General features: G+C 29.2%; 1 protein-coding gene across 2 annotated transcripts in view; it reads right to left on the bottom strand.

The window, feature by feature from the left end:
- Positions 1-571: 571 nt before the first annotated feature.
- LOC149077577 (cytoplasmic polyadenylation element-binding protein 2-like) overlaps positions 572-15671 on the bottom strand; it is a 177893-nt gene continuing 162793 nt past the window's right edge. For both annotated transcript variants that reach the window (XM_089245146.1, XM_089245147.1), the window contains one exon: positions 572-14380. In XM_089245146.1, the coding sequence (XP_089101272.1) occupies positions 14153-14380 (228 nt within the window). In that variant the 3' untranslated portion in view covers positions 572-14152. The remainder of the gene's footprint in view (positions 14381-15671) is intronic.

Raw genomic sequence — 15671 nt, 5'->3', positions numbered from 1 at the left:
TAGCTTCACTAATTTAGAGTAAGGCGACTTGATAAGGGCCCTATTATAGTGGCTATAATTTGGAGGAACAAAACGATCCTATGGATCACAAAGCTGATCTTATTATTGATTTTGGGTCCTGGCATAAAAAAGTTAAGAACCCCTGTCTTAGGTTATAACGAACGTCGACTGTAATATTATTCCACAAAATTTACCTTATTTTAACGTGTATAAGGAACCTGTTTTTGCCAAAAATTTGGTCCCAAAAATAGGCGGGGAGGAAGGTTTCCTATACACATGGATAGCATTATAGATACTTACAAACTACTCAATTCCTTGCAATTTGCTATGAGAGTAACTCTGATGATGATAATTTACTTATTGAAGCTTATTAGTGATGTATCAGATGAGAATGATGAGGAATTTAATAGTTTCTATGACAAATAAAAAATATCTTTGCAAACTTTTTTTCCCGAATTTTAAACCAAAAAAATCAATTTGTTTCTTATACACGAGGATTCCTTATACACATTAAAATACAGTACATGTAGAAAAGGGGGGGGGGGGGAGGAAAAAAAAGAGTTAATTTCCTTTTCTGCAGTGCTTTTTATTAGAACTACTTATGAATAAACAGATACACAAAGATCGTGAAAAGGACATGTAGTTCTGAGATATCTTAAATATCAATTATACAAACATGAAAAATTCCGGAATCCGACTATCAAATCCCAGAAAAAGACTCTATGACATTGAAGTACCAAAAAACTACCGGATCAAAATAAATTACTTATTAAAACAGAGTAAAAAACGATATCTTCTTATTTTACAGTGCAAATATCTTTTTTCTTTTTCTTCGGCTTTTATAAAAAAGAAAAACAACAAAATCGTCTTTTTTTTCTCCCACTTCACTCACAAACAGACAACATGTACATACTCCCATGTTTCTTTTCTTCACAACAATTCTGTGATGGTGTCATGTATATTTTTACCATAGCAAGAACAAACGCATAAATTCACATCAGGAGATTTTTAAATTCATTTCAATTTTTCCACTGAATAAATAAAAATTTAATTATCAATCATAAATTTCCACAAGGATGACTTAAATAACTTCCCAGCACACACAATTATCAGTGGAAAAATATTTGGTGGAATTAATCAACAATATACTAGTGATAGAGATATACCCTGTTTTGAATAATCCATAAGTATCTATCATTTACTATGTACTGAATGTTTGAAAAAATTAACCAATTTCCATTTCTTAATCAGGAACATAAGAGAGGATTTTGAAAGCTATCCATAATGCAATTTGAGCTTCAAAATGAAGAATAATTTATTAATTGAATATGCAAGTAATGATGGGTTTTTGGACGGATTATAAAAACATAAAAAAAAGAACCCACAGAGAGTGCAACAGGTACAATGGATATTTTAGTTTAGCAATTTCAATTTATTTCAATTAAAAAAATTTTTTAGAGAATTTTTACATAGAAATTGCAGCTTTTTGGTCGTACAGTAATTGTTACTCGATTTCGATTCTCCTTGGGTGTAAGTGTGTGTTCATGTTGCTATGGTTTGTTCCTTTTAAATATCACTTTTCCAAAATTTTTACAAAAACCGATTCATTGTAGACACTTGGAAACTACGTACAGGTATGCTTCAACATCAGTATTAGATTGGAAAGAAAGTAAATGACTGGTAATGAGACTCTGATTTTCGAAGTAACGATCATAAAATGGGTGACTAGGTAGCGAGATCGCTTGTGAATTTTGCATAATATTATTAGCTCCATGACTTAGCCTATTTGATTTGAGAAAAATTGATTTTGCAGGTAAAAATGAAAGCGACACATTACGGATGATGCAAAAATATAACGAGAGTGCCTTTCCCCACACCAGTGTGTCCAGTTTCAAATATTTTTCCATTTGAAATCCCTTTGATGAAGAACATCAATAGTAAGTGAGGAATAGTTGAAGACATTAGCCGAGATCAATCTACGTGCTTATTTAAATAGTAACTATTTAAACCAGCATAGTTACACACCTCATTCCAGTGGCGTAGGAACCAAGGATACTGTGAGTACGTACATTCCCGTGGAAATCTGTAAAACGAATCAGAGCACCCCCAGAACTGATTCAGAAATGAAAATTTTCCATGTGAAACTCAAGACAAGTACCCACAGGTTCGAAACACTTCCAACTCCCCTGCCTCCATGAACTTGGCGGGGTGAAAAATAGATTAATTTTGCAATCCAGCAAAGCCACTGCTGAGCTGAAAGTCAGTCACCTGGAAATAATGATCCCTAGCAAAATTTGGGAACTTCAAACATATTCATCTTTCCATTGCCCTTGCTGATAACCATTTTCTTTTTTTCCAGTTTTATGTAGTGTTTCCTGTATGGGAAGACGCACCAACACATGAGAAAGCATTAGGGAGGGGTAATCCTACATCTTAAGGGGTAATCCACATCCGTACATTCAGGACTCAGCACATATGCAGAAATTGGCTGACTGAATTGTGTAGACTGAAATTGTGCCAGTGCAAATAAAAGAATTGAGGGCCTCAAAATAATAAAATAAATTTTCATATCGGGTCACGAAATACCCAAGTTTAGTCTTATATAGGAGGAGAACAGGTAGTCTCAAATGAAGGAGATTATATTTAAATAGATCACAAGAGTTGCAATTTCTTGTGTTTTCCCTTCAAGGACTTTTACTTTCTTTCTAACCTAATATATACATCAATATATTTGTATACAAAGTATAATAAAGAAAAAAATACTTAAAAAAATATTGAAAACAAACAAATAATATGCAAAAAATTCCCACAACTTCTTGAATAGCATAACATTTGCACAAGGGGGGGGGGGGGGAGTAAATCTTATGACAATTTAAAGTATACATACAATATAACAAAGTAGCTCCCAAAGTCTAACAGTCAATCACCATAAATTCCATATATTCTTCAGTAAGTTCCAGTCACGTAAAAAAGAAAAAAAAACTCACATTTTTTTTAAAGTGAAACAGGATGCATTTTCGGGGCACCTTGTTCCCATTTTGTTTTACTACAAAATATAATACTGCTAAAAAAATTTCATTTCATTTGTTTATTATTTTTATTAAAAAGGCTACAGAGATATACAACGATTAAAAATAAAAATAAAATGAAATACTTTTTTTTTTAAATCCAAAAAAAAATTTCTCGCAGTAACCGAGAAAATGATAAGAAAAACGCACACCCATAATCAAAAAATTTGGTGTCTTCAATTCTTCGATTTCGATTCCGAATGACATTTAAATGAGCAGAATAATAATAGTAGATGGTATAGTAAACTTAAGGAATGGGCCATTTCTATGCATTATAACTACTTTCATACATTCAGCGAGTAATCAAATATTTAATTTAAAGATTATTTATAAAGCTACAGTTCTATTTGATGAAAATTTATAAGGGAAGTAAAATATTATTTTACAAATAAATAAATTGGTTGTGCAGCATTGATCCTTAGTTAAAAATTGGGTTGGTTCTGAAGTTTGGTTTATATTTAGAATTACAATTCAATTTATGAAAGTACAATCAAGCTATGAATAAAGTTTTTTTTTAAATGGATATTTTCTTATTTATATATGCTCTATAAAATCATGTGTCAATTATTTTAATGGCACAAAGAAAAGTTTCTCAGAACAATAGACATAAAGGGGATCACAAATTTTTAGGTAGGGTGCACATGAACACCAATTTCTCTAATAAAGACTGAGTTATTTAGAATCTTTTTGAAATGACAAATTTTAATTATTTCTCTAATTAAGGAAATCAATCTTCGAGTAAGTACAGTGGTAGCTCAAAGTATTGACCATAACTGATTCTGAGAGTTAATGTGAGGATTTTATGTTCCGCTTTTACACCCAGTAAAGGGAGGTGGGAAAAAAAGAACCTTCAACAAAAATATAGCATACTTTTTGACATGAGTAATAGTATCAACTGACTATCTTAGACTAATGCTTGATACAGTTTTTATCAAAATTTGAATCCGGCTTTAATTGAACCATTAAACTTTTCTATGTGAGAATATATACAGTAAAACCTTGTTAGTCGTCACTCTGGTTAAGTCGTTGTTTTTCTTCGGTACTGTCTAGCTTCCATAGATAATATATAATGTTCATAAACCCTAATTTACTCATCGCTAATTTTGCTTAACTCATCACTATGGAAAAGTTTGGGAGAGAAGAACAGATTATTTCTATGGCTTACCTTTAAAGAAAGAGCTTGATAACAGCATTGCCACATGTTCAAAAGCGACCATATAAGCCTTGTGTACAAAAGCGAAACAGCTCAAGTAAAGAAAGTTTGCTGAGGAAGTTCATTTGTCAGCTAAGACACAAAAGTTATTGTGAAACGTTTGGGACTGTCAGAGTTGGACCCGATTTCTACATAGACCCCACTAATTTGGAGCTTCAAATTTAAACAAAAATATCTTTGTTGTAAAACGAGACATTTTTTCCAAGTTGAGACCTTCTAATATCTGCTTACCCTGCCCAGAGTTTTATACATGTAAAATGAATGTGTAATAGTTATGTTGTAGAGAAAAGATTTCTACAACATAACTATATTTTAATAGTTATGTTTTATAGTTATATTTTAATAGTTATGTTTTATAGTTATATTTTAATAGTTATGTTTTATAGTTATATTTTAATAGTTATGTTTTATAGTTATATTTTAATAGTTTTTATAGTTATATTTTAATAACTATATAAAAAGACTATATTTTAATAGTTGCTCCAATTAGTCTAAATTAAAATTTTTTTGGTTTTAACAATAAGTATACCAGTGTATTTTACAATAATGAGTTAAATACTATATATAAAAAAAGTAAAAGTTTTGTTAATATTGTATTTTAAATTCATATGTTAATAAATGTTATATTACTTTAAATTTATATGATTTTTGCCATATTCCACACTGAAACTGATGGCACTTTGCTTAAGCCATCATAATGTTTAGATAACTTGAGTGACGACTTATCAAGGTTTTACTGTAATTTGGGAAATTAACTTGAAAAAAAAAACTGTAGAATTTATGATTTCAAAGATTCATACTTTACATAAAAATTTCTTTTTCATAGATACCTGAATTTTTATCATATTTTTCACAGAAAAAAGTGAAATCAAATCCGAGCTGTCTCACATCAATGACTAGCATATGTCTTATTTCTCTAACTTATACTAAAGATAAAGGAAAATTAAGATTATAAAAAAAGTTATTTTTGAATGGTTGAATAATTATAATAACAACAATTTACAATTATACTAGAAATATGTATACCATGCTTTTTATTACATCACTTAGACATAAATTTAACTTCAAATGATTCACACAAATGGCTCTTCCTCTTCAAATGACAGCATAGTGGTGAATGAAATAGCCAATGAATCAATGATAAAAGCAAAGCACTCATACAAAATTATTTGAGATTTCAGATTAAGATATTAATTTTAATAAAATAAAATTTAATTAAAATTTCTTTTTTAGTGTTTTTGATATTTCTTTAGCATATATTTCTATAATGGTGACAAAATGAAATCTAACATATAGTCTCCCAAAAACTGGTCATAATTCTTTCTAGTTTATTTTTCATTCATTTCACATTCAATTCATTCAGGTAATAACATTATTGGAGCAAAAAAGGAAAACTTTTTTGCGGGAATTTACGTGCTCCAATACAATTCTCAAATTATCATGTTCAAGAAATCATATTTTTCATCCTTGCACAATAAAGTTGATAATTACTGATTTAATGAAACACAAGCATATATAAGCTTGAATTTCTCAACTTTCATTTTTCCTAATTTGAATTACGTTGCAATTAAGCTGTGGGAGGTGGGGGTTGAATATGAAACAAAAGTGCTGAATTAGCAAGTTATTTAACATCTTCAATAGAGAATCATGAATAAGCATTCAATTTTGACAAAGCAAACTAACAGTTCAAAGTCAATGCATTTTTTTTTCTACAACAATACTGCTGTTTATATGAACATCTAGGTTTTCAGTTTTCATGAAAATTGGTTGTACAAGCGAAGTACATAGCAAAGTTCAAGCTTATTAGTTTTAATTAATTAAATATTCCAATGTCTAAAAAGAAAATAGAATAATTAAGATTGATCGAGGAGTGAGTAAAAACTAGCATCATTAATGTTTTTTGGTCCAAATGACAAAAATAAAATAAAATAATTCATATAAATAATATACTGGATATAAGATACTACAGAGGAAAAGAGAAACTCCACAGCTAGTTAAATATGGAGGACATTCAGTCACGGCACTGCATAAAAAAACTGACTAGTGGCATCATTTAATTCTTTTACGACCATATTAACAAAATGATGTAGTATTTTATGCACACATGCTTAACATATTATTACACTGTCAATAAGAAATTTTAAAAGCCATAGGTTGCAAGTTATGGGAAAAACTATGTACATGTGGTGGGGAGGGGAGGGAGAAAAAAAATGCACGAGAGGAAATTACAGCTTCTTTGGTTATGAGGGCGCACAAAAAATATATCAACAACATTTAGGAAAAGTGTCAACGTTTAAATTACAGACACCATCGCAATAAATACTATTCTCTACAAGTTTAAAGTCGACATCAAAAAATAAATTATCCTACCTCTAGAGTACAAATTCAGAAATGTATATATATATATATATATATATATATATGCGTGACAAACAATCAGGAAACAAAACTTTTTTTGGAGTAATTTCAAGTGTACAACCAGTTTTTCTTCACTTCTTTTTTCTCAATCTTTTCATCACCAACCTATTTACATACATTAGATTCAATACATATAAATACACAATCTGGTGAGGAGCAATCCAATCCTCAGCATGGGGGCTGCCAGACTATAACATGCCAATCCATGGTGATATAAACATCACTAGCTGCAATTATTACACACTGAGTGAAATTGGGGTGTTTTATCTCTATTGATTACTGATTCCTAAATTAGTACAAATGCTTTAAAGCATGTCGAATGGGGGGGCAGATAAAAGATACAAGATAATTTCATCATCAATCGCTTCTATTTATATAAAGTATTTTGGATGGAAAGTCATGTTATGCTACTATAAGTAATTCACAAAGCAGCATGAAATATTTACATATTATTTTGGAAATTACATGTTTGGTGGACTGTATTAATATAATTTCTTTTAAATGAATCTAAAATTCATACAACTGAACCATGTGTGGCAGAAAACTATTTTCATTTTCATGTTTTCAGAAAAAAAAACCTCACTTACAAAAATAAAGAGCAATTATTTGTAAATTTCCTTTTGAATAATAATTCTTGAAATCTTATAACTTACAAGGCAGTGACATATCTTCATTTTCACATAAGTAATGAGAAACATAATGTGTATTGAAACTGTCTCGTTGTCTATTCAATTGTAATCTTGATTTATTATTGTTTTAGAAATTAGATGAGAAAAAATATACGAAAAAGGCAATAAAAAAATTAATTTGGAAAACATTTTTTATTGTAACTTTTTTGCAAAAAAGAAAAAAAATTTTTAAGTAAAGTAAGTATTGTATTGAAATAATTTTTCAGAAGGTATTTCAGATATAAACATAAATCCAGTAAGAAGGGAATCAATGAAATCACCACTCGAATGATTAGTCAATGTCCATAGAAAGTCAATCCCAATTTCCATTTTTTTAACATCTCTCCTTTTAGATCAAAAAAATAAATTTAATCTGTGAGGATGAGCAATCACCCTCCCTCAATACAGTTTACATCGAAAAACATGAATGGTTACTTTGAATAGCTCACAAATGAAAAATATCAAATAGTTTTTTATTAGGTGATGAGAGTCGCGCTGAATCCAAATAAACACACACATTCAGCGCATTCGTCAAGACAAATATTCTTAATAGCTATAAAAATAGAATGATGCAGAAAACCTGCAATTTTGGTTTCAAATATATCTAGTCTGGCATTTCATTTAAAAAAATTCAGTTTTTTTGACCAATATTTTGTATGAAAATAAACGAGCTTTTCATTTTTGTTTATCTTTTTTTTTCCTCGAAAATTTCTTACCTCTATTTGGGGCTTAAACTGTGAGAAAGTAGGGATAAAACATGAAAAAAGAATCCCATTCAAAACTCTTTTTGTTCTGATTTCGACCCATGCTAATATTGTGAAGTTTTACAAATCTACTTTTAAAAATATTTCCACGGTTTTTTTGGGAAAAACAAACTGTTGGGGAGAAAGAGAAAGCTCATAGGGACAATTACGATAAAGAGCTGATTGTCAATAAATTTATTTTTGAAGAGTTGAATGGGTAATGGTTTTATTTCATGTCATTTATTCATAAAAATCTGCTCCACATTCATTCAGATAAATTGACAAAGACAAAAAAATAATAGTAAATAAATAATTCTCTGTAATCGTTCACTTCAAATTTTTTTAAATATGAGCAGCATCAAATAATAATAATAAAAAAAGTTATATAAATATGTTCATAAAGAAAAATATGTATAAAAAATACTCAAAGAACTTCAAAAAATACAGCAAATACATGACTTTCCAGCAAACCATCTGAGAAATTCTTGGCACATCAACGACACAGAATAAAAAAAAATCAAAGTGAAAAAAAAACAATCCTCATAATTATCAAAATGGCAAAAACTAACTATTGTACATTGAAATATGAATCTATAACATTTTATAAACCACAAACTTCAAACACACAACATAATCTGTAAAAAGAAAAGAGAAAAAACAAAAACAATGTTTTTCAGCAATACACATGTTTAGAATTTAAGTTTTGTATTTAAAAAAAGAAATCAAGAAAGCTGAAACAAATTTTCTCTAAAAACTCACAAAAATAATTTCAATTTGATTTAATTTATGATCTATCTATCAATCAGAAAGTCAGTTGCTGTGATATAAAATAGCAGGCCTATTAGAATCTTCATTTCAGTTCTTGAGTTTACAACCATTTCTGCTATAAGGATCGAAGTGCTGCTACAGCACTACAAATATGTCTATAAGCTATACCTCCTATTGCACATTATTTTATGCCATGCAAGCAAAACATTGAAATGCATGCATTTTATGTATATTTACATGTTGACACCAGTTAAAAAATGGACCATCATTGAAACAACATTGTTCAGTCATTTTTTCCTTTAATGAACGAAAGTTTTTCCTCAATCATTAGTGTACATGCATACTATTTCTTGAATTATACACTATTTTATTATCTGCATCTCCTTGGTCAGTTTTTATTAGTTCTCAAAATTTTAAATATTCAGACAGCAGAAAGGGATTATGCATTAAAAACTAAAAAATGTTGTTTCAATGCAGTTGTAACAACAAAGATACTTTTTACAACTTACTGCTTTACATTTTGTATGTATCAGGGTACAAAAAATTTATGTTTCCATTATTTGTGCACAGGAAAAGAGGTATGAAACAGGTATATTAAAGAGAGAGAGTACAGAGTTTTGCATAACACGCAATTTATCTAATGAATATTGTATGCAAGCAACATCACTGATACATGTACAAAATTCAAATTCTGATTGATGAATGAAAGATCAAAAGCAATATATATTTCATTCAAAACATTGGGAGAGAAAAAAAATCTAGACATTTCGAAATCCCATTCTTAATCAAAATAGAAAAAAAGTGAAAAAATAAACAAATAAAAGATAACTTTAAAAAAGAAAAATGCATTGTCGCCAGGTTAGATACACATGAATGCAGTCAATGTTTTAAGCATTTTACAGTACTTTGTACATTCTTTCATGTTTAAAAACAAATCACAAACCTCAAACATTCAACAATCGCTGGATTTGAACTTTCACTACAAAATAAACAAAATTCTTTTCTATATAATTTTGAATTTTTTCTAAGACACAAAATTCACCAAAATACACACAAACTTCCTGAAAAGGATGTCCATTATAATAAAAACTTTTCTCTTCTGTTGAGGGAAGAAACTGCAACAGAAGAGTGGTATTTACAAAAAAAAAAGGATAGGGATGGAGAGAAGAGTGATCATGTTTGATTTTTATCCCTTCATTATTAAAACTGTTTATTTTTTTTTCTCTTTCTTGATTCCCTTACACTGTTTATAAAATTAAAACTATGTATTCAGTGATTTATTAGTTAGGTAATGACATTTGCCTACTCCTCTTCCCAAACGTCAAAATATAAATACCAGTGGAAAAGCAGCATGAATTCGACCAAAGAAAAAATGAGACAGTGAGAATACAATCTTGATTAATCAATGAATACTGTAAGCATCATATGTTTTAATATAATTTCATAAATAATATCTAGTAAGTTTATTGCTATTTTTGATAGCTTCCTTCTAACTATTGCAGGATTTGACAAAATCGTGATAAAACAACATATGTATGGATATTAACTAGTCATCTGGCCAATTAATTTCTCCTTTTTCCCTTTCTAAAAATTTGAAGGCAATAAAATAGAGTTTCCTGATTAAAAAATTTTAATCAGGACCAGATGACTGGTTAATTTGTTTTATCACACTTTCTTACAAAACACTTGTCCACATTATGCCCACATCTTTATGTGGACACAATAATTTTGAAATAAAATTTTCTTCCCCTTGCACTAAAATTTGAATGACTTTGAACACTGAACACTTCTACAACAGAGCAAATTATTTGGTGATTTGAGTCCAAGTAAGCTTGAATGTGTGAAAAAATTCAATATCTTTCATAAAAATAGATAAATAGATATCAAATAACAAAAGGTTAAATAATAATTATTAAATGCATTTAAAATCTACTTGTTTACACATATGACTAGTCAATCTCATGAACACAAATATGACACAAGGATAATAAAAAATTCCAAGTATTTTAGGTATTAAAATATTTTTTAATTAAAAAAAAGTAAAAATCCAACTCAAAATTTAAAAAAACGTTTTATACTTCATCTGAAAAAGAAAGTTGACTTACAATCTAAATATTTTAACAGGTTTCAATTTTTTTCCTGAGAACATATTTTGGGGCAGATTCTGTTAACAAAACTAAAAGCTGTAAGATAAAAGTATTTCCAGCCATAGTTAAACTAATAAAGTTTCTTGAATAAAATTTTCATCATTATGGGAAGGAAACTATCACAACCTTAAATGATATTGATATTAAGATAAAAGAACAAATAATCCTTATTCAGAAATAGGACTATGCTGATAAAAAAAAAAACAGTTGCATGAAAACATGGCTGCTAAGACAATATATGTATACGTGTGTATGTATGTGTGTCTGTGTTTCAAATACTTTAGCATCAGATCTCAATCTCATAAATAAGACACACACTGACTGCACATATGTAAGATGCTAGAGATTTTAAAAACAACACTGGCGATTTATGCGCTTCCAGTTACTCAATAATCTTTTCTTTTTTTTCACAGACAACTTCACAGCCTTTTTAAATAAGCTCTACATTACTCTTGATATTCGCTGTTTCTATGTATAGTACAAAAAAAAGTTCTTGACTAAATAAAAATATGAGCTAAAAAATAAAATGTAGGGAAAATAAACAAAAATCAACAAACAGAAAAGGAAAAAAAAACCCCTTGAAAGTGCATCCCACTGCATTTTTCGGGACTAGAAAAAACTTTCACACAAAATAATATCAAATATATTAAATATAAAAATTGAAAGCTTTCTAAAAATGTAACAAAAACTCCATAAAAATGTTTTTACGCATAATTACAACACTGCATCCATTTAATGTACAAAGGAGACAGCAGTATTGATAGTAACAACAACAAGAACAACAGTGACTTTACAAAAATCTTGATAGTTAAAACACTGCACTTAAAAATAGTTAAATGACTTCTGAGGGAAAAATTTTTCACAGACACAGCATTTTCCCTCCAACTCTCTTTGAGAAATACTATGTTACAACTCCATGAAAGAACACACTCCAGTTTAAATATATAATATATGTGTGTAAATATATATATATATGTATATAGAGAATCATACACAGATATTTAAAAACACACGCACGCGCACACACAATTCTATAAAACCATAGATTGAATACAGTGGAATGCACTTTTAATTAAAAAAATTCAATACAATAGTCCAGAGGGGGTAATAGAAAATTGATTCACGATCACAAGGACCACTTTCTTACCCCCTCCTATCTATATTTTCAAAATATTTTTTGCTGTTACTGTTGCATCCCCCTTCAGTTACAGTCTCTAAAATGGATGCTAATATTGTAGCATAACCTGTATAAATATTGTGGGATTCTAAAATAAATACATCTATACCTAATTCAACGAGCACATCATGCATTCACTGTCATAAATAATAAATATATTTGTTGTCTTTTCCACAGGTTTAACTTCAGAAAAGGCTGAAAGACTATTGGTGGTCTTGCTGCTGCCAAAACCCATAGTTCACTAATGTGATGTGCAAAAATATTTTCATATTTCCTCCATTTTAATTTATGAATTTTTTCCCTTTCCTAATGAACCCAATCCAAGTACTGATCAGAAAACACAAAAATAGTTAAACGTTCTGTAGTAAAAACTTTTTCCCCTTCACTGACATATTTTTTCTCATTAAAAAAAAATTATAATGAATAAAAATTTTGAGCAGCCTTCAAGACTGGCAAAAAAGCAAATATTTGCAGACATTATTAGTTTTAATCAGCTATATTCTAACTGTACAGAGCTTCATATAAATTTTTCTCTCTTGAAAAAGAAGATAGTTATGAGTTTGCAAAAATTTTGTTAAGTTTAAATAACATTAATTCATTTAAAATTCATCCCTTCCATCGGAAAAAAGGACTGGAAGAGGAAAAAACTATTTCTATTTATTGCTAAGGTGAAAAACTTTAATTTTAATATATCTATATATATATATTTCCCCCTCGAATAATCTGTAATTAGCAGTGCTAAGGCAACAAATTTGCTATAATTTTCAGCATTTTTGCGGGAGGATATTAAAGATGGCTATGACAGACAGCTCTTGAAAAAAGAAATCTTAATAGTCAAATTCAAAAGAACTACTAAAATCTAAAGAGAAAATATTATTCAAGTTCTTGATTCCAAAACTATAATAAGATACAATTTTTAAAACTCAATAATTTCATAGAATACTAATAACTTTCACTAAAAGGATCTATCTATAAAAGGTGAGATGAAATATATTTAAAAAGGGGGAGGGGCGCATCTTTGGCATATCATACATGTATAACATACATACATATATTATATATTTGTTTAAATATTTCATTCAGTATAAACTGAATGAAATGTATATTTGTTTGTTTAATAAATCTATGTAGAGAAGGGAATTTTAGAAGCAAAATGTTATGAATCAAACAAATACTCAAATCGGGTAATTCTTTTCTTTTTTTTGTGAAAATATAAAATTTAGAAAAACCAAAAAAAACAACAACTATGCAATTGGACAGAACATGCTGCATTACAAGTAAAGCTTCAGCTATTTCTCATGACTTAATCATTTCCTGAACCAACCATAGTATTTACTATTAGAATAATATTACAAGCTGGAAACATTGGTACAAACATTGAATAATATATATTCATCACATAAAACTGAAGTTTTTCTGCAATTTTCATTTTCAATTTCTTCCTAAATTCATACATTTCAAATAAGCTCACTTTAAAAATTCAATTGCACAACTTCATACTAGGCAAAATAATATAGAATTGCACTAAAAAATATTATATATATATTATATTTTCTAATTCACACAGAGTCACCGGTCCAGTTTCTGAGTTTGTAGCATTCAAGAAAGGTTTTTGAATCGCAGCACATTTGAACATTTGACAGTCCAAAAGCGCAATCTGTAACACTATAATTTACATGCACATATATTTACATACATACACACACATACGCAAAATCACACATGCAACACCAGTGAAACATTTCAAGTGAAAAGGGGGGGGGGGGGTATCATAAATAAAAAATTTTGTCTTGACTTCCAAAGTATTTTTAAATTAAATTCAAATATTTAGGTTATATATATATATATATATCACTAAAAATTTCTATTTAGTTGGTTCAGGAAATGGAGTGACTCAACTTCTCCCGCAGCTGTTTCAGCAATAGCCAAAAATTAAGCTTGAAATTTGTTTCAACACCACCGGAAAGGTACAGCTCTTGGCCTGTCAGCACCCTCTTTGACAAGAGGTTTGTGAAATTCTCTACCTGGTCTCGAGTGAATTGTTGACCAGCAGTGCTCGCAATAATACTGCAAACAGGTGACATTAGCGCAAAAGAATGGAGCAAATTTACCAGCGCATCGAGCTCCTTGACATTCATCACACATCTGGTCATCTAATACATAGGGTTTGACTTCAACCTGAAAAGGGCATATAAAACATTTATCTATAAGAAAAAATATTAATACTCTGTACCTTTATTCAGCATATAAATACTTTGTTTCATTTATAATAAATAATATTATGAAAAAAATTATCACAATTATGAAGTTTTTGAATGGTTGGGAGTGTGCTAAAAAAAACCAGTGGTACCTTGCAATTAGACACTAATCCAAACTAATGTTAAAATATTTTCCTACGAAAAAATAAATAATTCTCTGAAATAATTAAATAATTCTATGAAAAATAGATAAATTTTTTTGTTAAGCTTATCTCCATTCCATTACTAGTAAAATAGAAAAATGAGAGGAATATGCAGAATAACTTTTCTGCAACAATATTGAATATAATGATGCGATGATACTTTTTAAAAAAAATCTTGTTTGGAATCGCTTATAGTCTGATATGATATGATATCCTCTTGAAGGGATTTTGAAACATCTACAACAATATTTTTATATTTCATTCATAATCCCCTTCAATGTATTTTTAAACTTCCCACCAGTTTTTTTTCTTTTCCGAAGGTATCTACTAAAATCTATATTTTGCTCCACCTGATCGCCAAAAATATTAATGAAGTTGTCTGTGTTGCCACTTTTTGTGTAATGCACAGAAGTGTTTACTGAATGAACCCCTTTACGGGGGTGAAGCATCAGACAATTTTATTAATCAACTTTTATTAATCAATTTCATTTTTGATTAATTATAATTTTTTGCAACAAATAAATAAGTGAATTTTCTGGAGGCAGTAAAAAAAATTCAATTTAGAAGACATGTCAACAACATCATGAACTTGGTTATGTGTGATGAATAGTGCTGCTGCTTCTCGATATACTATACCTTTTACAACTATATTTTCTCTTGGTCTGCAGAATATAGTTATATCGAGATTTCTCTTACCACACTATTGTGTGTCCTTTATGTATTTCTACCATATTGTATAATGAATTAAATCACAAAATACATTGCTGTATAGGCTTAAACAATGCATATAATATCTGAATGGCCTTAGATGTTGGATGGAATTTTTATTCATCATTTTTCTACCTTTTCTTGTTCCATCTTTGCCTGAACAGGGATGAAGAACTGATCAAATTCTGTCTTCAATTTAATCTTTTTAACTAAATCTTCTAATTTTGTCATGATTTTTGCTGCAGTTCTTTGACTTGCCGTAGCAGTTTCTCCCAGCTTCTGAGAACACTATTTGGTTGCCTGCTTGTTCTTCTTCCCAATCAAGAAAACCAGGCTTAACTTGCTTTGATTTTTAAAATT

This window comes from Pholcus phalangioides, unplaced genomic scaffold (genome assembly GCF_987345545.1).
Source record: "Pholcus phalangioides strain wild (caught in Gottingen) unplaced genomic scaffold, Ppha-v1.0 ptg000015l_1, whole genome shotgun sequence".
In the NCBI taxonomy this organism is placed as follows: domain Eukaryota; kingdom Metazoa; phylum Arthropoda; class Arachnida; order Araneae; family Pholcidae; genus Pholcus; species Pholcus phalangioides.
This window is presented reverse-complemented; position numbering and strand designations above follow the sequence as displayed.